This window comes from Rattus rattus, chromosome 1, assembly GCF_011064425.1.
Source record: "Rattus rattus isolate New Zealand chromosome 1, Rrattus_CSIRO_v1, whole genome shotgun sequence".
Classification (NCBI taxonomy): domain Eukaryota; kingdom Metazoa; phylum Chordata; class Mammalia; order Rodentia; family Muridae; genus Rattus; species Rattus rattus.
In genome coordinates, this window is record NC_046154.1 from 67,345,235 (window position 1) to 67,372,070 (window position 26,836).

Below are 26,836 nucleotides of genomic sequence, written 5' to 3' on the forward strand. Positions count from 1 at the left end.
CACCAAGCTGGACTGGAATCTTGCTCCTCCTCTGCCTCAGCATCACCACACCCCTGGAAAACGTAACGAGATCCATCCTCGGTACGGATACTGCTTGAACCTTCCGCTTTCCGGGCAATTCTTAAGGACCTGGGACTTTTGATTGGAGGCTGAGCTGTTCTAGACAGGTTCTGTCGCTGGGAAGAAGGCAGTTTCGTGTGGGTGTGGGTCACTGGGGATAGGAGATTTTACAGTCCCCTGGAGCGACTCTTTCTTGAGCTCAGTCAGCATTAAGGCAGCCGCTGCTAGTTTCAAACTTGTTCACAAGAATGGAAAAAAACACCCTAAAGTATCAGTTTGATAATCCTGCTGCTGAGAGCCAGGCCTGGTGACCTGGGCCTAATCCCAACACTAGGGAGGTTGAGTTAAGAGAGTCAGCCTAGGCTTTAGACAGGCAGGGACTAAGTAAATCAAGGGCCATCTTTAATTCTAGCACTTGGGAGGCAAAGGCAGGCAGGTCTCGTGAGTTCGAGGCCAGCCTGGTGTACTGCCCGAGTTCCAGGATAGCCAGGACTGTTACAAAGAGAAATCCTGTCTCAGAACGCCTACGAAAATAAATTGTAATTAATCAAGGGCAGGTGTTTGTGGAACACCTAAGATGTCTTCTGTTTAAATTGAATTTTCTGCCTTTCTGGTTAGCGCTTTTGAGAACAAACATTTCAGAGGAACAGGACACCTATCAACGACCAGTCTTTCCTATTGAAAGTGTGTAAACAGCTCCGGAACCTCCAGTCAGGCTGTTGGCCCTGAATTAGAGGAAGGGAAACTGAAACTGTCTGTGCAGGAATTGTACGCCTGCCTTGGTTGGGACAGGAATTGTTTCCTCAGTGTTCTGGAGTAATTTTCTTTTCTCTCCAGGCATATCTTTACTCCAGGAGGGAAGATGGCGTCAGTAGCAGTGGATCCACAACCGGTATGGCTTTTAAGTACTCGTTTCTTAGCCCTTTTCTTTCTTGTGTTTTGAGTCGTTACTATCCACTCCTCCGTGTTTGCAGAGCGTGGTGACGAGGGTGGCCAACCTGCCCTTGGTGAGCTCCACCTACGACCTGGTGTCCTCCGCTTATGTCAGTACAAAGGATCAGCACCCGTATTTGAGGTCAGTGTGTGAGATGGCGGAGAAGGGTGTGAAGACCGTGACCTCAGTGGCTGTGACAGGCGCACTGCCCATCATCCAGAAGCTGGAGCCACAGAGTGAGTTTAGATTTCTCTGTCACTTTTGAGCCCAAGGGAGTGGGTAGGGTGAGTTCTAAGGAACACCAGGAAGCCCTCAGGCCTTCCTGAAGCACTCCTCTTCCTGGAAACTGTCTGCTGACCTTCATTCACACAGATGGACTGCTTTGCAGCCATAACTGATCCTCACTTATCTTACTCTAAATAGAAACTTCCCAGCTTGGCATGGTGCTCAGCCCAGTCACCCCAGCACTGTGGAGGGAGGCGGAGAAGTGTCAGTTGAAGGCCAGCCGTGGCTACATGGTGAACTCCAGGCTGCCTGGGCTGTATGGTGAAGGCAGGCAAATCTTTGTGTTCAAGCTCACCCTGGTCAACCTAGCAAAATCCACACTAGTCAGAGCTATGTAGCGAGAACTGTCTCAAGACAACAGACCAAAAAGAAAAGAAAAAGTAAATTTCCAAAATGCTTTTGTGTTAATAACTGAAATCACCAAGCCATCGTCCAAGGGCACTGGTGAATTCACCAAAGGGGAGAATGAACTGAGTTAGCTTTCTCATACAGCATGTGCAAATTGAAAAACAAATCTTTATTACATTTTTATTGATTTTTGTGTGTCTGCACGTGTGTGTGTGTGTGTGTGTGTGTGTGTGTATGTGTGTGTTTGTGTGTAGTTGCATGTCATGACAGTACTCAGAGAATACCAGGGGCGTCTAATTCAGGTCACCAGCCTTGGCAGCCAGCGCCCTAACTCATTGAATTATCTTGCCTGCCTAAACTTTTCTTTACAAGACAAGGTTGTACATTGTAGCTTCTGCTGGCCTTGGGAACTCACTATGTAACTTTACCCTCAAACTCAAGGGTATCCCTCTGCCTTAGCCTCTCAAATGGCTAGGGTTACATTGCTGAACTACGTCATCAGTGTAAACCTTTTTACTTTTAATATTAACATTATTGAGATAAGAACACACACTGTACAGTTAATCTACTTAAGTTAAAACTGGCTGTACCTCAATGGAGGGTGCTTTCCTGGCATGTATGAGACCCTGGATTCAATCCCCAGAACTGCAAGCTGTGAGAGCAAGCTCATTTTCTTTAGCAGTCAGGACCCGCTTCCTTCCATCCCCTTAAGTTACTCTTGAACCTATTTTGATATAAGATTATTTCTGGCCTTTGGTACAGTCAGTCATAAAAAAGCTTCTTTCACTTAGCATAGCGGTTTTCAGGGCTTATCTGTGATACAGCATTGTATGTACTTCGTAGCCATAGCAAGTGTTCATGTTGTTTCTGTATTTAATCCCTTTTAATTGAAGAAGACGATCACATTGTATGGGTAGAACATATTTGTCTTAGGGTTACTTTTGCTGTGATGAAACACTGTAAATCCAAAAGCCACTGGAGGAGGAAAACGTTCATTTGGTTTACATATTCTGAATCATAGTCCATTAAGGGAAGCCAAGTCAGGAACTCAAACTGTAGGGACCTGGAGGCAGAAGCTGACTCAGAGGCTGTGGGAGAGTGCTGCTTACTGGCTCGATTCTCACGACTTGCCCAGCTTGCTTATTCAACCCAGGGCCACCACTTTGGGCTGGGCACTCCCTGATCAATCACTAATTAAGACAATGACCTACTGGTTTGTGCTATCTTTTGGAGGCATTCTCTCAATTGAGGTTTCCCTCTGTCTGATGACTCTAGCTTGTGTTGACCTAAAAACTAGCCAGACAATGCTTCTCCCACTTGGGGTGTGTGTGTGTGTGTGTGTGTGTGTGTGTGTGTGTGTGTGTGTGTGTGTGTGTGTGTGTAGACATGTGGAGGTGTGAGACTGATGCCTGGAACCTCCCTGAATCACTGTGACTTTTGAGGCAGAGTCTCTCAATCACAAATGAGAGCTCACTGACATGGCTACCCAAGCTAGCCAGGCTGGCTCCGGATCTCCTGTTAATGCAGAGGCCATGATTGCAGATGACTTGTAATCCACATCATGCAGACTCTGTGGGTCTGAACTCTGGTCTTCAAGCTTTTGTGCTTGAAGCACTTTTAACCACCAAGCTGTCTCCCCAGCCCCAACATGATCCACTCATCAGCATTTAGGTTGTGTCTACCTTGGGAAGGTGGTGAATGATGCTTCTGTGAACATATATATGCTCACCCCAGGTTTTGAGGGTAACAGTTCCAGTCTCCTTAGTATGTATTTTAGAGTGGAACTGCTGGAGCTTTAATAACTCTGTTTAAATTTCAGAGGAACTTGGGGTTGGAGAGATAACTGAGGGTTAAGAGCACTGGCTGCTCTTCCAAACAACCTGGGTGAGATTTCCAGCACCCACATAGTGGCTTACAACTATCTGTAACTCCAGTTCCAGGGGACCCAGTGGCTTTTTTGGAATCCCACAGATACCAGGATTGTACACCTGGTACACAGACTTGCAAGCAAAACACCCAACCATGCACATCGAATGTTTTTCTTTAATTTTAGAGGCACTACCAGACTCTCCAAATCTCTCCAAAAGCAGGAATGAACTGCTTTTAACAAACATTTGCATCATTCTCCAAAGGGTAAATTAGGGCCTAGGATTATAAGGATCTTTTAAGACACAGTTATTCCAATGGCGCTAACTCCCTAATGAATTTGGTGTGGATTCTTGACCTGTTATCTTTATGGGGGAAGCTTGGACTGAAATCTGGGCTTCATTAGGAAGATCTAGGGTGGTACTGTTCACTGGTGAGATCCCAGAATGTATCTCTATGTACTGAGATAAGTAGGGATTAACTCAGCATGGGCTACTTTATTTCCTGAGTGAAAGTTCAGTAGAAGGTTGCGTCACCCGTACTGTCACTAACACTGGGGCCTTCTTCCTTAGCTGCTTTCCCTACACAACCCCTCATTTACCTGTCACTGGAAGAAAGTTGCCAGGAACCTACCAAATTTCTTCCTGTGAGAGCGAGAGAAACCAAGAAGTTGATATTGTGGCTCGAAGAAAAACAAAGCTGCATTCTTGCTATTTTCATAAAAAGGCTAAAGCCCTGAAGTGTTATCCATGTGTTCATCCTATACTTACAATGAGTGATCATTTTCCTGTCTGTGCTTCCTACAGTTGCAGTCGCCAATACCTATGCCTGCAAGGGGCTAGACAGGATGGAGGCAAGGCTGCCTATTCTGAACCAGCCAACATCTGAGGTGAGCTTGGGACAGTGTTGAGGCTTGGTACTTGGGATGTTTTCATGTTTGTTTTGTTAGCCCAGTCTCTGAGTGCCATAAACACACAAAATACCTTCCCCTCAAACTGCAGCTGGAGCTGGGTTTATTTTGAAGGAGTAATGACTGCTCCCCGTCTTCCTCAGCTGCCGTTGGGGTGAGTCCAAGAAACAGAGATGAATGGACTGCTTTTGGTTAGATTGCAGGCCGGTCTCTACCAGCTTGTAACTCTGCTCCTGCTGTGAAACTGCTTTTAAGTAACTGATTCCATATGGTGCTGGATGTGTACATATACAAACTGGGAGACATAGTTCTGTGCACTGCTGATAGGAACCACATGCATATGCGACAGATAACCACTGCTGGCACAAAACAATTGGCTTTATCCGTCTTGGTGACTGTGCAGTTCAGATAATGCCCTAAAGTTTTCCTTCTGGTTAAGAATACAGCATTGCAAAAAAGGCTGTCAGTTAGGGGGACATTGGGTTGTGCCTTTCACCATTTAAATAGGTAAGTTTAGTGTATAGCCTTTAGATACCTTTCTGTGTCTCCAAAATTTTCATTTAAGTTGCTTGAGGAATTATTTTCCATTTGGGGTATTTAAATTTTGATGAATGGTTGGTTAATATGGTGGTACATGACTTGAATCTCAGGGTTCTAGACAGAGACAAGCTATTCTCTGTGAGTTTAAGGCCAGACTGGCCTACACAGTAAGACCCTTTTTCAAAGAAAAAAATCTGATGACTTATTTATAATATCTAGCATTGTAATATCTTATATACAATGAACTTGTAGCTCATTCCTTGCCTAGTGTGTAGAGGGCTGAGTTTAATCTGCAAGACCACAAATATAGTCAACTTACTGTGTTTCAAACTAGATAAAAATTAGTTTGGGGTATTAAACTGAAAACTTCATAAATTGAGATCTTATTTAAAGAATTATTAATTAATCAATTAATTTAATGTATGAATACACTGTAGCTGTCTTCAGACACACCAGAAGAGGGCATCGGATCCCATCACAGATGGTTGTGAGCCACCATGTGGTTGCTGGGAATTGAACTCAGGACCTGTGGAGGAGCAATCAGTGCTCATAACCGCTGAGCCATCTCTCCAGCCCAAATTGAGATTTTATTAAGAAGTGATTTTGAGGTGTTTGTGGCTATGTGCCACCCTCCCCTGTATCTCTTGCTGTCTTCTCTCCTTCCCTATGATTCTTCTCTTTAACTTAGACAAACCTATGTGCCAGTATTAGAGGGCCAAGTTCAACCTGGTCTGCAGTTTCCTTTCTGGACTGATGTGACTTCTACATGAGCTATGTAAAGTTATATAATCTCACCAGGAGGTAATACGTTTCTGCTGTCTGTTGTTGTTGTTGTTTGTTTGTTTTGAGAGACAGGGTTTCTTAGCTTAGGCTGCTCTTGAATTCCATTTGCAGATAAAGGTGACATTAAGCTTCTGATCCTCTTGCCTCTACCTCCCAAATGCTAGGGTCATGGATTTGTAGGCTACCACGCCCACTTTCCATGGTGCCAGGCCTCAAACCCAGTGTTTCATGTTTAAATATTCTACTAACTGAGCTACATTCCCAGGCTATCACCCTTTTTTTCTCCCTCTACCTTTGCCTATTTGCAAATTGTAATGGTTTACTAGATTATTCTTTGTCAGGAGAGCTGTTGAGGATTCAACTCAGGGCTTTTTGTTTTACTTAGTTTTGAGTCATTGTCTCCTTGTGTAGCAGAACTGGAGCTGCAGCCTTAGCCTCTTGACTGATGGAATTATAGACATGAACCACCCACCCAGTAGTTTTGAAAAATACTCTATGTGATAGGCTGTGGTGACACACACTTCGAATCCCAGCATGGGGAGGCAGAAGCAGGTTTCTGTGGGTTCATGACCAGCCTGATCTATGGAGTGAGATCCAGTACAACCAAGGCTACACAGAGAAACCCTGTCTCAAAAAAACAAAGCCAAATAAAACAACAATAAAAATCAAAAACAAAGAAAAAACAAGATAAAGTTTTAAAAAATACTATATGTAAGTTAACTTTTGGGGGTGGGGTGGTGATGGGGTGTTGGTGCCATGGTGTATGTGTGTGTTCAGAAGACATTGTGTGGAAGTTGGTTCTTTCCTCCCATCATGTGAACTCCAGGGGTAGAACTAAGGTCTTCAGGCTCTGTAGCACTTCATTCTGTCCCCTGGGCCATCTTGCTAGTCCTAAGAGAAATTCTTTTTTGTTCTTATTTTTGTTGTTTTTGAGACAGGGTTTCTCCCACATAGTCTTGGCTGTAGACCAGGCTGGCCTCCTAGGCTTCTAATATTAATTATTATGAATGGGAAAGTTATGGTGTCACACACCTTTAATCCCAGCTTTAGGGAGGCAGAGGCAGGTGGATCTCTGAGTTCCAGGTCAGCCAGGGTACCTTGTGGTGAGATCCTGTCTCAAATAAGAACAACAAAAACAAAACAACTTGTCTGGACAAATTGATTATTTCATGTTTGTTCATTTCATTTATACTTAGGGATACTCTGGTAGGACAAAGCAACCCGACAGAGACATTCAGCCTCATTAAGTCTTAATGCTATGTGTGCCCAAGACTGAGAGTAAAAGAGCATGTCCAGGTCTGGAGAGATGGCTCAGTGGTTAAGAGCACTGACTGCTCTTCCAGAGGTCCTGAGTTCAATTCCCAGCAACCACATGGTGGCTCACAGTCATCTGTAATGGGATCCAAGCCCTCTTCTGGTGTGTCTGAAGACAGTGACAGTGTACTCACATACATAAAATAAATGAATGAGAATATTTTTAAAAAGATCGTGTTCAGTGCACCTTTGACTATTTAGCTGTGTAGCCTTTGTAGAACCATGAGTGTGTATTTGCCCATATTTCTCATAAGCTGGCTTCTCTGTTTCTTTGCTTACAGATTGTTGCCAATGCCAGAGGTGCCGTAACTGGGGCGAAGGATGTAGTGACGACTACCATGGCTGGAGCCAAGGATTCTGTAGCCAGCACAGTCTCAGGGGTGGTGGATAAGACCAAAGGAGCAGTTACTGGCAGCGTGGAAAGGACCAAGTCTGTGGTCAATGGCGGCATCGATACGGTTTTGGGGATGGTGCAGCTCATGAGCAGTGGAGTGGAAAATGCAATTAGCAAGTCGGAGCTGCTGGTAGACCGATACTTCCCACTCACTCAGAAGGAGCTTGGTAATGGTGCTTTTATGCTGAAGTTATGTTTGAGCCCTTTTCAAAAAGTTTGTTCATTTACTTAGAGGAAGGTCTCACTATGTATCTCTGGCCAGCCTGTAACTCGTAAAACAGACCAGGTTGGCCTTGAACTCACAGAGATCCATCTGTTTCTTCCTCTTGTGTACAGGGTTAAGTGTGTACCACCATGTCCAACCAAAAGCTACCATTAACCTTTAATGAATTAATCAATCAGTGAAATTATGTTTTACTTGTGTGTGGTGTGCATGCATGCCTTGATGTGCATGTGGGAGTCAAAGGACAAGGTGCAGGAGCTGGTTCTGTTCCTGCATATGTGTCTTAGTCACTGTTCTATTTCTGTGACAAAACACCATGATCAGGGCAACTTATAAAGGAAAACATTTTGTCGGACTTAGGGAGCAAAAGCATGTCAGCAGGAACAGCTGAGAGCTCACATCTTCATGATGTGAAGCTAGAGGTGGAGAGAGCACACTGGGAATGACACCCAAAACTGAACTGTCAAAACCTGCCCCTTGACAGACCTGCTCCATCAAGGCCACACCTCCTAATCCTTCCCACACAGTTCTAGCATCTGGGGACTAAGGATTCAACCAAAAGCTCCTGAGGGCCATTCTCTCTCTCTCTCTCTCTCTCTCTCTCTCTCTCTCTCTCTCTCTCTCTCTCTCTGTCTCTCTCGCATGCGCGTGCTCTGAGCCTCTGTCTACTTAGCCATATTGCTGGCCTTTTATTTTTTTTATAAGATTTATTTATTTATTATATATAAATACACCGTAGCTGTCTTCAGACACACCGGAAGAGGGCACCAGATCTCATTACAGATGGTTGTGCTCTTAACCACTGAGCCATCTCTCCAGCTCCTCCCCTTTTAAGGATCTTACATAACTCAGGGTGTGGGGATGGTTATCCTGTAGCTGAGGATAACTTTGCTTCTTCTGTTGCTACCTCCTGAGTACCATACTCTTTCTCCTTTATTTTTTTGCTGAGACAGGGTCCTATATAGCCCAGGTTGGCCTCAGACTCACTAGATACACGATGCTAGCTTTGAGCTTCTGACCTTGCCTTTATCTCTTAAGTGCTGGTATTACAGTATGTACATAGTAAGTTCTAGACCATCCAGGGTTGCATAGTGAACACATCCTCCCTCCCCCAAAAAAAGCAGGGTATTGAGGCTCATGCCTGTAATCCCAGCACTAGAGGAGCAGGTGCAGGTGGAGAATCAAGAATTAAAAACAAGGGACTAGAGAGATGGCTCAGTGGAAGAACTTGGGTTTGATTCCCAGGACCCACATGGGTACTTACAACTGTCTGGAACTATAGTTCCACCACACATGCATATGATGCACAGATGTACATGCAGGGAAAACACTCATACACACAGAATAAAAATAAATAAATCTTTAAAAATAGTTCTGAGGAATGGAGAGATGGCCCAGAGGTTAAGAACACTGGCTGCTTTTTCTACAGGTCCTGAGTTCAATTCCGGGCAACCACATGGTGGCTCACAACCTTCTATAATGAGATCTGGTGTCTTCTCCTAGTGTGCAGGCATATGTACAGTTCAGAACTCTATATACCTAATAAGTAAATCTTAAAAAAAATAGTTTTAAATGCTTAAAACCCATTTTTGATTGTATAGCAAGTTTGAGACCAGCCTTAGTGGTACTTAACTACCTCTACTTCTTATCTTATGTGCCAGGGTCCATGTTGCTAAGAAGTGTGTGCAGGTAGGAAGAAACACATGTAAACCTCTCTCTCTCTCTCTCTCTCTCTCTCTCTCTCTGTGTGTGTGTGTGTGTGTGTGTGTGTGTGTAACAAATGCTTCAGTGTGATCTACCTAACAGTGGGCTGAACAGTCCTAGGAAATGAGGATTCCAACTGTGGAATTCTAAACAAAGGATCGGCTTTGTTTATCTTCTCTTTTTCCTTTTCTTTCCCTCTATTGTCAGAGATGGAAGCAAAAAAGGTGGAAGGATTTGATATGGTTCAGAAGCAAAGATACTGTGAACGGCTGGAGTCCCTGTCTACCAAGATCTGCACCCGGGCCTATCATCAGGCTCTCGGCAGGATCAAAGACGCCAAACAAAAGGGCCAGGAGACCATTTCCCAGCTCCACTCCACTGTCCATCTGGTGAGTGCCGGTTCATTTTAAGGATAAGGGTAGATATAATTATGACACTGAAGAATTTCAGTACTGTATGTGAATAGCCCAGTAGGAACGTGGAGAGTGTAGATGACTCCAGAGAAGGAAATAAAGTCAGAACTTCAGGGCCCTCAGCCACCTCTGTCCTGTGGCATGAGCACAGTGTGGTGCGGTTTTCAATGATCCAGAGAAGGGGTTGCTGTTGTGAATGTCTGCGGGACTCCAACACTGAAAAGAACAACTTCTGTGGGCCTGGAGAGAAGGCTGAGTGGTTAAGAGCACTTTTTGCACTTGTAAAGGGCTCAGATGGGGCTGGAGAGATGGCTCAGTGGTTAAGAGCACCGACTGCTCTTCCTGAGGTCCTGAGTTCAAATCCCAGCAATCACATGGTAGCTCACAACCATCTGTAATGGGATCTGATGCCACAGTGTCTGAAGACAGTTACAGTGGACTATAATAAATAAATAAAATTAAAAAAAAAAAAAAAGGGCTCAGATGGGTTGCCCCACAGCACACAGCAGCTCAGACCACCAGCAAGTCTAGTTCCGGGGATCCAACACCCTCTTCTGGCTTCTGAGGGCACCAGGCATGCATATTGTGCACATCCATGCATGCAGACATACAATATAATAAAATACTCATACAAATAACATAGAAATAAGTAAGTCTTCTTTAACAAAGAAGAAAAGGAAGAAAGAGAAAGAAAGAAAGGAAGGAAGAAAGAAAGAAAAAAAGAAAACACTTACTTTAATCCCAGCACTTGGGGAGGGAGAAGTATCCGTGATTGGGATATCTGTGTGTTCGAGGCCAGCCTGGTCTACATAGCAAACTCAGTGGCAGTCAGGACTTAAGACTTTAATCTCAAAAAATCTAAATAAATAAAAACTCAGATATTTGTTAGATATTTGCCGTGTAAATAATTCATTCTCTTTATAGTTGCAAAAGATGGAAACAGTGCACAGCAAGTAGGGGCAGGTTTGTGGGGAATGCCACAATAGGTTATTGTGCAGCCATTAAAGAATGCCAAGGTGAAGAATGGCATGTACTGTACCAAATGGCAGTTTCTTCTAGGAAGAACAGGTAGCTGGTAACAAGGAAGAGGGAGGCTGAATTCGTTTCCTCTTTTTTTTTTTTTTTCTTTTGTTTGTTTTTGAGACAAGGTCTTGCTGTACAGTTCAGGCTGGCCCGGAACTTGAAACATAGACAGAGTTAGCTTCAAACTTGTAGCAATTCTCCTGCCTTTGCCTCCCCCAATCCTGGGCTTACAGGCGTCCACCACCATGCCTGGCCGCCTTCCTCCTTCACTTTCCCCTATGCCTTTTTCTTTTTTAAATTCTCTTTTACCCTTCATGCAAATATAAAGTCTAGTACATCTTACCCTGCGCTCAGGAGACACATTGACGTCAGCGATGTCATAATCGCACAGACGCGATTAAAGAGCTGCTACTGCCTGGCTGGCCAGGAAGCCGATCAGTAAATGCAGCTCTTGTTCAATTCCATGGCATCTGTGTTGCCTGCCCACACCACAAGCTGTAAGCAGATAAGACACAAGGACTAGTTGTGTTTGCCTGGTTTGTTTCATTAAAGATTGAATTCGCCAGGAAGAATGTGCACAGTGCTAACCAGAAAATTCAGGACAAGCTCTCTGTCTCATGGGTGGAGTGGAAGAGAATCGTCGGCTACGACGACACTGACGAGTCCCATTGTGCTGAGGTAAGATGATGGAGAGCCATTCACTCCAGCGTCTGGAGAAGTCCTTACTACACTGTTTGCTTCAGTTCCCCCCATGAATCCTCTCAGAGTATATTTATGTCAGCCCAGACTGGTGGTGCAGATGTAGAATACCAGCTACTTGGGATGCTGAGGCAGGAGGATGGCAGGTTCAAGTCGAGCCTGGGTTTATCTCCAAATAAAAAAATAGAGAGGGGCTGGTGAAATGGATATGCAGTTAAAGGCACCTGGGACTCGAGGTAGAAGGAGAGAAGCAACTCCGTCAGGGTCTCCTTTGACCTCTGCCTAAGTGCACATGGTAAAGGCAGTTTAAAAAGTGACAGGACTGGGAATGTACCTCAGTGGTGCATAGTACCTGCCTTCAAATGGGTGAGTCGGGTGGCCTCTGGAAGAGACCAGGACGCAGTTGAGGACTGACGGTTAGTAAACCAGCGAAAGAGGAGCTGATATTCTAGAACTGGCTCAGTGTAACCATACAGAATGGTTCTCTGTGTCCCAGGGGCAGTGTGCTGCTGAAATCAGCATACTGTAGCTTCCTATTGGAGAAGAGACTAAGTTAAACCAACAACAGCAAGTGTATGTCTTGATTGTCTGCTCTCTCCTGCTTGCCGTTCTTCAGTTTATGATGGTGACCTTTGCAGTCACGAGTTCAAATCTCCTCCTGAGCTACTTTCCAGCTGTTAATTGGGCACATTAAACTCCAAGCATATGTTCCTAGCTGTGAAATACGATTAGTGCTGCTGCATACAGTATTGTTACTAAACCATCGAAGGATTGGTTGGAGGGTTAGCTCAATGCCAGAGCGTTCCTCCCTGAGGAAACCCAAGCAAATACTCAGGCGTCAGAGAAGCTGCATGGAGAGGATGTCTGTATGGATACGTAGCCAGCACACTGTCACTGGGCTAAATCGTTCATAGCGGCCATCGGATCCACTGCTAATTCTTGAGTTTGTTTTATTTTTAGCACATCGAGTCACATACTCTGTCTATGGCCCGCAACCTGACCCAGCAGCTCCACACTACATGCCAGACGCTCCTGTTCAACGTCCAAGGGTTACCACAGAACATTCAAGACCAGGCCAAACACTTGGGGGTGATGGCAGGTGACATCTACTCGGCGTTCCGCAATGTTACCTCCTTCAAGGAAGTGTCTGATGGCGTCCTCACTTCTAGCAAGGGGCAGCTGCAGAAAATGAAGGAGTCCTTAGATGAAGTTATGGATTACCTTGTTAACAACACGCCTCTCAACTGGCTGGTAGGTCCCTTTTATCCTCAGTCTACCGAGGTGGACAAGGCCAGCCTGAAGGTCCAGCAGCCTGAGCTCAAAACTCAGTAAACTGCTCTTGTCACCAGTGTATGATGTTGCTGACCAGGTGGCACCTTTTATTTTTTATTGTATTGAAATTAACCTGATTAGATTAGAAAAGCAGCTAGTTTGAACAAAGGTCCTTATTATGGTCATTCACAGCTCACTTATGGTCGTGCCCCCGCTGGCCCTGACACATGAGTTCTTCTTACCCAGCTGGTATGTGGAGTGTGTTAGTTTTGTGAGGACCTCACCAGAACCTTAAAGTTCAGGTGCGCTTACAGTCTTGTCCATGGCCTTTGTGTTCTTATTGGCTGTAAATGTCTGTCTGTACCGAATAAAGATTTGTTCATGTGGCCTCTGCTCTGAATGGGCATCTGCTCCTGTGTGGTCTGAGCAGGCTTCATCACTGTTTCCCTCAAGGCATGTTCTTGTGCGGCTTGAATTTAGTTTTTTTTTTCCATGTGAAGAAATACCACCTTTGGACCCAATAAAATTCATAACAGGGTAGAGCGTTTTTATGTTGTTACGTTTGCTTTGTGTGTTGCTTTTATTGACCTGCTTGATCTGCATGACATTATTAAGCACATACATGAGTTCCAGTTGGCTTTTTGGGGAGTTCAGCATTAGAAGATGAAGTCCAATTGACGATTTCAAACAGATTCAAAGCTAGCATGAAGCTGAACGCATTGTTATTGCTACTCAGGGTGATGGGAGAAGATCACTTGAGCCCAAGAATTAGAGAGCAGCCTGGGCAGCAATGAAGGCCCATAGAAGGAGTAAAGGGTCAGAAAAGGGGCTCAACAGGTAAAGGTGCTTGCTGCCAAGCCTGATGACTGGGGTTCAAGACCCATAAAGGCTGACTCTGAATGTGGTTCTCTGAGTTCCTTATGCACAATTGGGCACCCACAACACAGACACACACACAGGCCAGGGCTGGTGTCACACACTTTTAATCCTTTAAGCACTCAGAAGGCAGAGGCAAGTGGATCTCTGGTCTACATATTGAGTTCTAAGGCAGCCAGGGCTACTAAGAGAGACCCTGTGTCAAAAACAAAACAGAATAACGATGTGGAATGTCTTTTAATTTTTTAAATGATTTATAAAAAGGGGGGACGGCAGCTGAAATTGGCTCAAGGGTTAAGAGCACTAGGTGGGTTCAGTTCCCAGCGTACATGTGACAGCCCACAGCTGTCACTCCAGGCCCAAGGGAATCCAACACACATGGTGCAAGACACACATGTAGGCAGAGTACCCATTCACAAAAAGATAAAACTTAAAAGTAAAAATGACAGAAAAACAGGCACTGTCTGAAAAAGCCAAAAGATGGTATATGTTATGTGCATGTCTGATACCCATAAAGGTCAGGAGAAGACACTGGGTCCCCTGGTACTGGATCTATAATTATGAGTGGACACGTGGGTGCGGGAGTCAAACCCTGGTCCCATGCAAGGGGAGCCGGAGCTCTCAACAGCTGGGCCTTCCCTCCACCCACCTCCGGGATTTTAAGCCAGTAGAAAGGTCTGTTCACAGCAGGCTGCTTTGCTGAAAAGGAACCAAAGGGCAGGAAGTGAAGCAACTGGGTGGGTTGTATCACTTTCCAGAAGACAGCAGATTTTTTCTTTTTTTTTGGCCAAGAGCCCAGTTAAAAAGTAAGTCACAAGTGAGATTGCCCAGTGTCCACTTTACCTGGATAACCGGCTGTGCTATTTCTGAGTGAGAAAACAACTTCAGTCATTGGTGATGTGGGCGCCCATAGGATAACAGAAAAAAGTCCAAGGTTCCTGCCTATGGTCTCCAGGCTTCTCATTCCTTTAAGCAGGACACAAGTCTCCTTATCACAGAGCTGCAGTCTTATCAAACTTCCAAAAATGCAAATGAACTCTAAGACTGTAGTTAAATCCTGGGCTCAATCCCTAACACCTCACAAGCTGCATGTAAACACTCCTGGGATCCTAGCGTTTTGGAGGAGCCAACAGGAGGATTAGAAGTTCAAGATTTTTGGTGGCTATATAGTGAGTCCAGAGACAGCCTGGACGACATGGAACCCTATCTCAAAAAAAAATTTTTTTTTAAGACAGATTTGAGGGGCTGCAGAGATCTCTCTGGACAGGAACACTGGCTGCTCATGCAGAGGACCCTCTGCCTTCCGTTTCTAGCACCTACATGAAGGCTCACATATACCTATAGCCCGGTGCAGGGGAATCCGGTGCCCTCCCTTAGCAACTGTGGTCACTGCCTGCACACGGTACACATGCATACAGTCAAGCAAAATACTCCTATGCATAAAGTAAAAAGAATATTTAAAAAAAATGTTTTTTGAAAAGAAAGCAGACTCTAGAGCCACACGCTCTGCCTATTATGCTAAGTGAGCAGCGCTGCCCGTCACTAGACCTAAGCTTGAAGGTTCTCTCAGCCCTAGCTCTTGCCTTTCTATGAAAACAAGAAAGAGTAGCCAGATGGTGGTGGGACACCTCTTTAATCCTGCCCTTGGGAGGCAGAGGCAGACAGATCTCTAAGTTCAAGGCCAGTCTTGTCAACAGGGTGTGCTCCAGAACAGGCAGGGCCACACAGAGAAACCCTGTCTTCAAACAAGCAAGAAAGCAAACAAACAAACATAAATACAAAAACCTAAACAAAAATAGAAACAAAGAACCCCAAGTCACCAAAACCGTACACACATAGACACACACAAACAAGGGCGAGCATGTAACTTTGCCCATGTCCTTGCAGAGTCTGGGACAGTTACAGGTATGGTTTTAGGAAAAGTAGATGATTCATGGGTCTCTGCTTCTTAAATTTTTTTTCTTAGTTCAATTCAGTCACAATCTTTTTATTCTGTGCCCCAAAAGTATGTGTATAGTTTATTTCAGTTGGTGGAAATATTTGTATTTGAGGGTGTAAAAATGGTTTTATGCTTATTGATTTGCTTTTGTGGGCGTATGGGTGCCATTATGGGTGTGGAGAGGACAACTTGTGAGAATCCATTTTCTCATAAACTTGTGGTTTCCCCCTCAAACTCAGGTCATCAGGCTTGGCAGCAAGTGCCTTTACTCTCTGAGTCATCTCACTGGCCCCACAGTGTTTTGTTTTTGAGATGGGGACTTACTGTGTCACCAAGCTGGCCTAACTCCTGGACTCAAGCAATCCTTCTGGCTAGCCTTCAAAGTGCAGGGACTCTGGGTACTACACCTGGCTTGGAGCATTCGTATGCAATAAGGACACACATGCTTTTTCTTGTTGAGACTGGTCTTGCTACACAGCTCTGGATGCCTTCAGTCTCCCGAGGACTGAGATTATAGGCATATGTCTCAATGCTGGCTACTTAATTCTGAAAGTCTACTCTTGTGTTTCTCCATTACAAGAGTTTCAGTGCTAATTCAATTGATTATGAAAAGGAGACAGGCTTGAAAATTCTACAGAAATTTCAAAACAGAATACAGACTAGAGGTAGGTGTTGTGACTTCTTCTGCCTTTAGTCCCTGCACTTGGGAGGCAGAGGTGGGCAGATCTCTGTGAGTTCAAGGCCAACCTGGTCTACAACGTGAGTTCTAAGACAGCCAAGGCTACACAAAACAATAAAGCCAGACGACAATGCAGGTCAGTTTTAGAAGAAGCCCCTGTTGCTTGTCATGACCTGTCTACACTGGTCGTGGTTTTGTCTGCCTGTGTCTTTGTTGAGAGAACTTTTTGCAAGAATGCTTCTCATTGTCTTTTCAGTATTTGGTGTCTTCAAATCTTGCAGCTTCATTGTGGTATAAACTGACAGAAAATTAGTTTTAACAGATTTCCTAACATGATATCTTACTTAACATGGTAGGTTAGTAAGTAATAACTATGTGGGCTCTGGTGTGGTGAGCCAGCCAGCCAGCCAGCCAGCCAGCAAACAAAGTCAAGAGATTATGGGGTGCTGTCCATTAGTCTTCACAGTTTTCTCATTTTTAAAAAAACAGATTAATGATATCCTGATTGGCGAATGTGAAGTATTAAGGATGAGGATGTCTTTTAAAAAATTATTCTGGCTGGGTGTGAGGCGTATGCTTTTGATCCAGCATGGAGAGGCAGAGGCAGGTGGGTCTCTGAATTTGAGGCCAGTCTGGTTAGTCTGCATAGTGAGTTTCAGAACAGCCAGGGCTACACACAGAAACCCTGTCTCCCACCCCTAGCGCCCCAAAAAATTTAATTTCAAAAGACAGTCTCTTATGTTACTCAGGCTAGGCTCAAACTCTTGGGCTCAAGAGGTCCTTTTGCCTTAGACTCCCCAAAAGCTCAGACTGTAGTAGACACAAACTACTACGTCCTTCTGTATGGTCTGAGGTTAACCACTCTAACCACCAGAAGTATGAGGACATCATCTATGGGACAATGATATGTCTTATCTCTAACTGACCAGCAGGTTAGTCCCTAATACCTGAATGAGATTAGGGAAAACACAAGTCCTTTGGTAGGACATTTCAGGTGCTGAGGACCTAGTGAAGTACAAAAAGAAATTTGAATTTTGGGTTGTCCTCCATACCCCCTTAGAGTACTACTTACAGAGGAAGAAGGGGTGTACAGATCTTTAAGAAGCAGAGTCTAATTGGAGTCTGGGAAAGCCAGTGTGGGAGGAGAGAAAGCTCTGGCCAGCTGGGCCTTTCTTGGCTTCCATGGGACCAGGCCAGTTAGATCTCACATCTGATGCAGTTCCAGGAGAACTTGATACTGAGGTCTGTACCTGTGATGGTCTTGTGAGGTCTTTGACCCAGTCAATCTAAGTATTTATCGCTGTGTCTCAGGGAAACCTTCAGCCTATAGGTATACACTTTCCAAAGAGGTTTTATGTGATACAGGATATTCTGCAACATTTTAAAATGTCTGTACGCTGAAGATCTTTCTTTCTCTTCTTGCTTCTTCTGATGCCAGCCTCTCACTGTGTCGTAGCACAAGTTACTGAGTCAACTCTTTCTGAGGTTTCGGGGTAAGCTAGTCTCAAATTCACGGCAATCCTCCTGCCCTACTCTACTGAGTGCTAGGGTTATAATGGCCTTCCCAACCACTTTGGCAAGTCGAGGAGGCCTTTTAACTAAATTTACTGTCCACTTGTGGGTGTGCTCTAAGGAAGGGGTAGGGTTCCAGAGGAAAAGGGCAAGTCAAAATCACACCCTCGGTTAGCGGTGAGGTGGTGAGAGGCAGGTCATCTGTGCATTGCTGAATTTGACAGGTAAGAATGATGCTTGGCACAATACATATTCAGAAAAGTATCAGCTGGGTGACCACTTGAAGGGACAGGAAGTCAGGGAGAAGAAAGGTGTTTATATTTCAGAGTGGGGTAGACAGTTAAGTGAAGTCTCTTTTTTTTTTCTTCTCCTCTTTTCTTTTCTTTCCTTTATTCTTGATAAGGTTTTGCTAAGTACCCCAGTCTCATTTTGAACTCAGTATGTACCAAACTCACTCTCCAATTTCCTCATTCTTTTAAGTGTTGGGACCAAGAGATGTGCCATTGTGTCCAGCTGAGAGTCCTCTCTCACGCTTGCTTAAACTAGACCCTCAGACTAGAAGGAGACAGGGCATAAGAAGAGGAAAAGCTTTGAATCTCACTCAAGAACCTAGTCTTCATAGAGAATGAACCTTTGAGACTTTTAGCTTGTTATTCATTTCATGAAAGTTCTACTGGAGTGAGCTAGATACAAGATACTGGGCCCTTATCATGAATACCTGTATTCTGGGCTGATACTGAAAAAAACAAACTGCTTTGTACACTTACTGGGTAGAAACAATGTGAATAAAAAAGCAGCTACCATACATATATGCACATACATACACACATACACACATACACACACACACACACACATATATATATACATACATACATACATACATACATACATACATACATACATACATACATGTTTGAGTTCCTGAGAGGATAAGGCGTAAACTCTGCCCTTGTGTCAAAATAAAGAACAGAAACTTTGATGCCCTTAGAAAAAGATTGTCAGTGAATATTTGATCACATTCCAGTATAGGATGCCATCTATTCCTCACCCTTAGTGGTTGAGGCTACTAATTATTTTTCTCCTCCTGCTTCCCCCTCCCCTCTCTGTGTAGCCCTGACGATCCTGGAACTCACTTTGTAGACCAGACTGGCCTTAAACTCAGAGATCTGATTGCCTCCTAAATGCTCGGATTAAAGGCATGTGCTACCACCGCCTGTCAAGGCTACTAATTCTTACATGGTCTTTCTTTTTCTATTTCTTTTTTTTTCTTTTTTCTTTTTTTCAGAGCTGGGGACTGAACTCAGGGCCTTGCGCTTGCTAGGCAAGCGCTCTACCACTGAGCTAAATCCCCAACCCCTCTTACATGGTCTTTATTACAAAACTAACTTGCTAAAGATGACACTTTAGCCTAGGAAGGTATAGGAATTCCAGAGCAACAAATGGATCAAAGTGAAAGAAAATGCTGACTTAGGCATTTCCTGTAACTGTAAGGAGGAATAGAGACCTGACAGCTCCTAGAGGTCAAAGTGAGAAAGGTAATGGACTGTGTTAACTGACATTTACAGAAGGCAGGCAAGCTCACATGGTGTGTGTGTGTGCATCAATGATGAGGTTTTTGATAAATGTCGATGAGGAAATGGCTACCATTTAAATTATGTTTTTGTTTTTTGTTTGCTGCATACGTAGGAGTCAAGTTGCCAAGTCATGTGACAGATGTTTACCGACTGGAAGAAAGGCCAGATTTTTCCAGAGTGGTAACCCCATTCCACTCGCATTCCATTCAAATGTGAAAGCCCTGACTTCTCAGTACCTTCCTTGATACTTATTAACAGACTTTCAATTCTAGCCAATTATAGAATCACAACGTTATAGGAGTAGATATTGGGGCTAGGGAGATTGCTCAGAGGTTAAAAGCACTGGCCACTTTTTCACAAGTCCTGAGTTCAATTCACAGCAACCACATGGTGGCTCACAACCATCTGTAATGGGATCTGATGCCCTCTTCTGGTGTCTGAAGTCCCCTACAGTGTACTCATCTTCTTAAAATAAATAAATTAAAAAAAAAAAAAAAGGTAAGAGTAGATATTGAGACCTGGGAGTGGAGCTCAGTTTGTGGAGTGCCTGTCTAGCATGCAGTCAAGCCCTGGGTTCCATCTGTATCACTACATAAAATCAGGCGTGGTGACTCAGACCTGTAATACTAGCCCTTAGGAGGTAGAGGCAAGAGGATCAAAAACTCAAGATCATCCATGGGTACATACCAGGTTCAAGTGCAGCCTAGGGCATGTGGTCGTATGTGAAAGAAGAAAGAAAGAAAAAGCAGACAGTGAGTAGTGTGGATCAAATACTTCTCTTTTCATTTTCAACTCTCCATAGAAGATGGGCATTGTGGTGCCTGCTTGTAGTCCTGATACTTGCAAGGTGGAGGCAGGGGCATCGGGATCTCAAGGCCAGCCTGGGCACCATGGGAACCTACCTAAAAACAAAACACAAAACTCTATTCAAACTAGAACCTGGGAAAAACTCAGCTGAGATAACTCCTTAGAGAACAGTGGTCCGAGTGAGCTTTAGCATAGATAACAGTACCCCTCTGTCACTGGGCCTAGGACCACCTTGTCTGTCATTGTCCTCCCCTGTCCCCTCTGTGCCAGGAATTACCAGCTGGGGAGCTTGATAAGAAGATTCCTGGTCCCACACTTTTAAGTAGGTCTCGGTTTTCTTTTTGTTATTGTTGTCGTGGTTTGTTTTTTTGCTTTTTGTAGGTTTTTTGTTTTTGTTTGTTTGTTTTGAGACAGAGTCTCTTTATGTAGGTCAGGCTGTCCTGGAACTCTTTTTGTAGACAAGGCTGGTCTCAAACTCTTAGAGATCCACCTGCCTCTGCCTCCCAAGTGCTGGAATGTTCTTTACTTTTAAAGAACATTCTTATGTGCTTCTAATGCAGGTGATCCAATGACCATATTTTGAGGAACAAGGAAATAGGAAGTAAATGATTTTAATCTGAAACAGAACATAGAGTGATTTTATGTTATGTATATAGGTAACAGACAGTTACCTATAGTTCTTTTATATAAAAAATAAAAAAAACCAAGATCCTTAGTATAGGCTTTACAAAATATTTTATTTCTAGAAGTTCCTGGGCACAGGGCCTAGTGGTGCATGTTTCTCAATGCCAGCTACCCATAGTTCTGAGACAGGTCAAAACTGGCCTGGGTTACGAAGAGAGTTGAAGGCCAATATATTTGACATAGTGAGAAGTCTCCTCAAAAACAAAAAACAAAAAACAAACAAACAAAAAACCCAGAAAACTAAGAAGGCCTGTTGATACAGAGTAGCATGGGGAACCACAAGTGCAGCTTTAGTGGTAATGTGTTTGTCTGGTATCTGCAAGATCATGGCTTCAGTGCCTTGCACAGGGAAGAATAGAGCAAAATAAAATACTCAAATGGATAAGACGCAGAGGAGTGGACATTGGTTAGGTGATTAACAATAGATAACAATAATCACTGTAACCTGCACCCTATCCTAAGGATTCTAACTTCCTCAGACTTGTTAAGACAAGAGCAGACCACTGCATTGCTCTACAGAGCATCCCACTTGGGGCGAGTGAGTGGGGCAGTTGTGTGTGTGCCAGCCCACTCAGCTGTTCCTCATTGTTCAGTATAGGCAAAGCGAATGAAGCTGGACTGGATGCCCCAGGTCCTCTGGGAGGCGAGCACACCCTCAGGCTCACAGTCAGCACTGTGCGCGCACCTTTATCAGCAGTTTAAATCCCTACAGATAGCGTTTCCATTCCTGAGCTGCCTCTTGTATTATCCAGGACCCAGGGCCACTCACTGCTCATCCTTTATGAAAAGGAGAAAAAAAGACTCCATATCCTTAAAATGTTTAGTGCCATCTTGTGGAAGTTTGCTATAATATGTGAATTCATGATGTCATATCGTCATAGCGTGTGAATGGTGCCCCCTAGAGGATTTCATGGTGAACAGCCTGAAAACCCCACGGTATCTCTGGCTCAGGATATTCTGGTTTTCATGAGAGAACGAATGTCTGGCTTTCTGTCCTTGGGGAGTGTCTATGGCTACGTCACTGGTGTCGCACTGTGCATGCCATACTGGCTCCACCCTCCTCCTTGATAGGCACCTTTTCAGCAAAACACTTCTGACAGTCCTGCTTTAGCAGTACATGACTGCTTGTTCACGTTAGTAAGACAAGTATTTATTTTCTGATGCTGGGAAATGATTTGTGAAGCATTTCCCAAAGCCCTGAAAAGGTGGCAGGCAAGATCCCCAACCTCGAACTTAAACTCACCATAGATGATAGACTATGGCTACTTTTAGCCGCTCCTTCCCTCTCCCATTTCCTTCACAGCAACCAGGTTAACAGTAGAGTTGGAGACAGCCTAATAGTGTAAAGGAACTTGCACACTGATCTGATTATGTGGAAGGCGAATTGTTCATATGGCACTCCTAAACGGTCCCAAGGTGTGTGTGTGTTGTGTGTGTGTGTGTGTGTGTGTGTGTGTGTGTTGGGGGAGGAGGTTATCTTGTTGGCTTTAGGGACTGGAACTCTGCAAGTGGGACCTCCAACACTTTCAGAGAATCTTCAGAGAGTTGGTGTGTAGGTCACTAGAGTTTATTGATCCCCTTCTGCAAGTGAGTGCACCCCGACTTCATTCTTCACCTGGTAAGTTGGATACTTCAGATGAAGAGTCAGGTTGAAAAGAACTAAGAAGCACAGTGGGGACTTGGTCCAATGCCTTACTGATGTCAAAGCGCAGATAGATATAAATATAAATATATAATAGAGATATAAAACTATAGAGATAGATGGAAATATAGATTTATAGATATAGATACAGACATAGAGTTCCCATTCTAGCACTCTAACTCTCTGGCAGGAGAAAACAGCAACTGGCTTTCTGGTTTGGCAACTAGAAAATTCCTCTGTTTATATCTTTTGTGCTATAGCTTCATGGTCTATTTTATATTTAGTAGAAATAAATATAGTGTGCCAGGCATGGTGGCTCATGCTTGGGATCCAAAGATTTCTAAGGCCGAGGCAGGAGAAACTGCCACAAGTTCAGGCATATTCTGGGCTATGGGGGTCACAAAAATACATGTACACAAACATTGTTACGATACAGATCTAGTAAGAGGGAACTATAATGAATGGGTATTGAAGGCACATGGTGTGGTAGATGTTAAATACATTCATTAACAAGGGCCCAGGGAAGAAGCTAACAAAGTATATCTTTTGACCTATAACAGGCTAACATGATAGATGGCTTTTCTGGCTGATGTTCCAAATCAATTTTCGTAACACTGCTGGGCTCTGTGGATCTCAGGTTGATAAAGTCTTTGCAAAGTGAGCCCAGGAGCTGGGGTTCTTACTGTGCCAACAGGAAACTTAAGGAGTACATTAGTGAGAACGGATCTCTCAGCTCCTGAGTTCTTAGGGAGAAGTCCAGTGAAGGACACAGAGAGAAAGAGGCCTGGTGAATAAATGAAGACTTTCCTTGTTCCCATGCCTTTCATTTCCCCCTTATTGTTAGGGAATAAAATATAGCAAGCACCAAGTTTACCATGCTGGGGATGGGGAGATGGCCGAGTTGGTAAAGTGCCTGCTGGATTTGGACCACTGGCACACATATTTAAACCTGGAGCTGCGGTGTGGTCCTAGTGTTGGTGGGGTGGGTAGAACTACAGAATAGGCCTGGGACTCATGGCCAGCCAACCTAGTGGAGTCATGATGTCTCAGCTCAGTGAGAGACTCTGCCTCAAAAAATACAGTGAAGAGTGTTTGAGGAAGACACATTAAATCAACCTTTGGGCTTAAGTGTGGGCCCGTGTCTACCCATGCCCACATGCCACACAAATATTTTTATTTTGATCATTCTGAGGCAGGATTCTGCTAAAAGTATCTCTGTCATGATTCAGTGTAACTCAAGCTGGTTAGTTTTTTAGTTTTTCAGATCTTGTCTGGCTTTAAACTTGCCCTGTAACTGAGACTGATCTTGATCTTCTAGCCCCACTTTTTTTTCTCCATCTTTATTAAATTGGGTATTTCTTATTTACATTTCAATTGTTATTACTTTTCCTGGTTTCCAGGCAAACATCCACCTGACCCCTTCTCCTCCCCTTCTATATGGGTGTTTGCCTCACCATCCTACTTCCATTTCTGCCCTCCCTGCAACAATCACGTTCACTGGAGGTTCAGTCTTGGCAGGACCCAGGGCTTCCCCTTCCACTGGTGCTCTTACTAGGCTATTTATTGCTACCTATGAGGTTGGAGCCCAGGGTCAGTCCATGTATAGTCTTTGGGTAGTGGCTTAGTCCCTGGAAACTCTGGTTGGGTGGCATTGTTGTTCATACGGGGTCTCGAGCCCCTTCAAGCTCTTCCAGTTCTTTCTCTGATTCCTTCAGCGGGGGTCCCGTTCTCAGTTCAGTGGTTTGCTGCTGGCATTCGCCTATGTATTTGCTGTATTCTGGCTGTGTCTCTCAGGAGAGATCTACATCCGGTTCCTGTCAGCCTGCACTTCTTTGCTTCATCCATCTTATCTAATTGGATGGCTGTATATGTATGGGCCGCATGTGGCTAGTCCCACTTTCTACATGCTGAGATTACAGATGTCAGCCACATGCCTGGCTCATTTAAGCCATGATTTTGATATGTAACTCAGTAATATTAAATATGGTCACAATGTAGTCCAACTATCACCATCACTCACTACAGAGACTTTTCTTGTTCATGTAAAATATCCTGTCCATTTATGCTACAGGTTAAATCATTAACTCCTTAGTCCATTTCCTCATTTCTGCCCTTTTTTTTTTTTGAGGTTTTTGTTGTTGTTGTTAGTTGTTTTGGCTATTAGGACATTAGCTTTCCTATTATTATCATCATCATCATCATTATTTCTGTAATAGTCCAGTCTACACTATAGCTCCTCTTTTACCTTCCTGTGTGCTGGAGGTGAAACCCAGGGCCTGTGAGCTTGCTCAGCACAAGCCTTACCAGTGATCTACACCTCTGGCCCCTTTCGATGACTGTTTCAAAGTTCCATTTGAGGCAAATTCTCTCTGTGTAGCCCAACTGGCTTTAAGCTTACCATTGTCTTGGCCTCTGCCTCCTGAGTGCTGTATATCAAAACTAGAAAACAATTTGCTATTTCAGTTCCTAGGCAAGTCCTACAAAAGGTAGACCATTGTTATTTAAAAAGAAGGATAGTAACTCGGATTGCTTTGTTTTGTTTTATATTTTTTGAGAGTGTCTCACTACGTAGGCTGGCCGGCCTGAACTTGCAGAGGTCTGTCTGCTTCCGCATCCGGAGTGCTGGGATGACAGATGAGCGCCTGGCACGGCAGAGTCTCCTCCGGCGGCCATGAACCAGTAAAGGAGCGTTTCAGGCTGCTATGGCGGCACCTGTCAGGCTGCTATGGCGGCACCTGTCGGTATTCGCAGCACTCCACGGGTGGAGGCACGAGGAGCAGCTTTGGATCCGAAAGTTCACTTACTTGCTAACTGCCTGTTCTTTTGACCTTAGTCATCACCAGGAAGAGACTGCTCGTTCTAACATCTGAGGTTCTTCTTTTACAGATGCTTGATTTCTCTGCTTTTGACTCGACATCTGACACTGATGAAGTTCCTGATATTATTCCTTTGGAAGAAGACTGAACCCAACGATCACACACAGCTTTGTCCTCTTAAGGCAAAAGACTACCCAAACAACACAAGGAAAGAGTTCATTTTATTCAACACATAATACGTATCTTTTTTTAAATGTTTGCATCTGTTTTATTCCTGTGGCTTTATTAATCTACTCCTTTTTGGCTGCTTGATCTTAGTTGTAAATGACGTGAACTTTTGTAAGAGAACTTGTTCTGCGTCATGTATCATTTTATACAATTCTTTAATGTTTAATTGCTGAAATCCCTTTGTAATAATATTTAGCTGTAGGCCAGTGAGATGGCTTAATGGGTAAAGGTGCCAGGCCTGACGATCTGAGTTTGACTCTTTAGGACCCATATGATGAAGTGACTTTCTCAAACTGTTCTCTCTCTCTACACACACACACACACACACACACACACACAAACGTGTAATAAAAATACAAAAATTGGGTAGCATAAAATTTGACCAGAAAGTCTTTTTTTAAAAAACCGAACATTTGCTATTTTCTGTTGTTTTGTTTTTTTGAAAGCTATATTTACTTATTTTATGTATGTGAGTACACTGTTGCTCTCTTCAGACACACCAGAAGATGGCATTGAATCCCATTACAGATGGCTGTGAGCCACCATGTGGTTGCTCGGAATTGAACTCAGGACCTCTGGAAGAGCAGTCAGAGATGGATCGCTGAGCCCTATTTTCTGTTTCTTAGGACATTCTTTTGTTTTCCTTTTTTGATTTTTGAAACAGGGCTTCCCTGTGTAGCACTGGGTGTCCTGGAACTCACTACTTAGACCAGGCTGGCCTTAAACTCAGAGGTTCTCCTGCCTCTGCTTCCTGAGTGCTGGGATTATAGTCATACACCACCACAACTAGCATGAAATGGTTAAATGTATGACTCTATGGCCTTCTAAGTCACATGGCTTGGGGGATATAATTTACAAAAAGGTTTAAAGATCATGAGAAGTTTAAAAATTAAGTAAAAAACATTAGAGCTGCTTTACTTATTTTTTCTTATCTTGAAAATTTTCCAGCTGGGCCTGGTGTTGCAAGTCTTCAGTCCCAGAACTCTGAAGGCTTTGAGGGGTAGAAGGCAGGAGGATCAGAGTTCAAGGCCAGCCTCTGCTACACAGTGAATTTGAGACCATCCTATGCTTCAGGAGTCCCTGTCTCAAGAAAGATATCAAAATTTCTTTTGCACATGAAATTGTAAAGTGGTTTTTTTTTTTGAAGGGCATTGCTTAGGTTTGAGGGCAGCAAAAGAATGCTAATGTAGTTAAATTCAAGGCCACAGTCTTGCTTAAGTAACTGTATTTTGTTGTTTAATTCTTACTGAAGCCAGCTGTTCTGGCATACACTAGAGAGGCAGAGGCTGGCCTCTTTGGGAGTTTGAG

General features: G+C 43.9%; 1 protein-coding gene across 3 annotated transcripts; it reads left to right on the top strand.

Annotated features, from left to right (window-relative positions):
* The first annotated feature begins 830 nt into the window (after positions 1-830).
* On the top strand, positions 831-25,905 carry Plin2 (perilipin 2). Of its 3 annotated transcripts, XM_032902239.1 has the most exons (8): positions 852-952; positions 1,035-1,230; positions 4,300-4,382; positions 7,322-7,601; positions 9,569-9,750; positions 11,350-11,475; positions 12,457-12,747; positions 25,371-25,905. In XM_032902239.1, exons 1-8 carry the CDS (start codon positions 923-925, stop codon positions 25,446-25,448), a joined length of 1,266 nt encoding a protein of 421 aa, XP_032758130.1. In that variant the 5' UTR covers positions 852-922; the 3' UTR covers positions 25,449-25,905. The 3 variants fall into 3 exon arrangements, with proteins under 3 accessions (XP_032758132.1, XP_032758130.1, XP_032758122.1); XM_032902241.1 differs by lacking the exon at positions 25,371-25,905 and having other exon boundaries at positions 831-952; positions 11,368-11,475; positions 12,457-13,315; XM_032902231.1 differs by lacking the exon at positions 25,371-25,905 and having other exon boundaries at positions 12,457-13,315.
* Positions 25,906-26,836: the final 931 nt, after the last annotated feature.

What these genes read in the sequence shown, in the direction of transcription:
- Plin2 (XM_032902231.1), top strand. Translation starts at nt 923, where the DNA reads ATGGCGTCAGTAGCAGTGGATCCACAACCG. An exon ending in ACTCACTCAGAAGGAGCTTG is followed by an intron (nt 7,602 to 9,568) that starts GTAATGGTGCTT and finishes CTCTATTGTCAG; the next exon opens with AGATGGAAGCAAAAAAGGTG. An exon ending in TCCACTCCACTGTCCATCTG is followed by an intron (nt 9,751 to 11,349) that starts GTGAGTGCCGGT and finishes GTTTCATTAAAG; the next exon opens with ATTGAATTCGCCAGGAAGAA.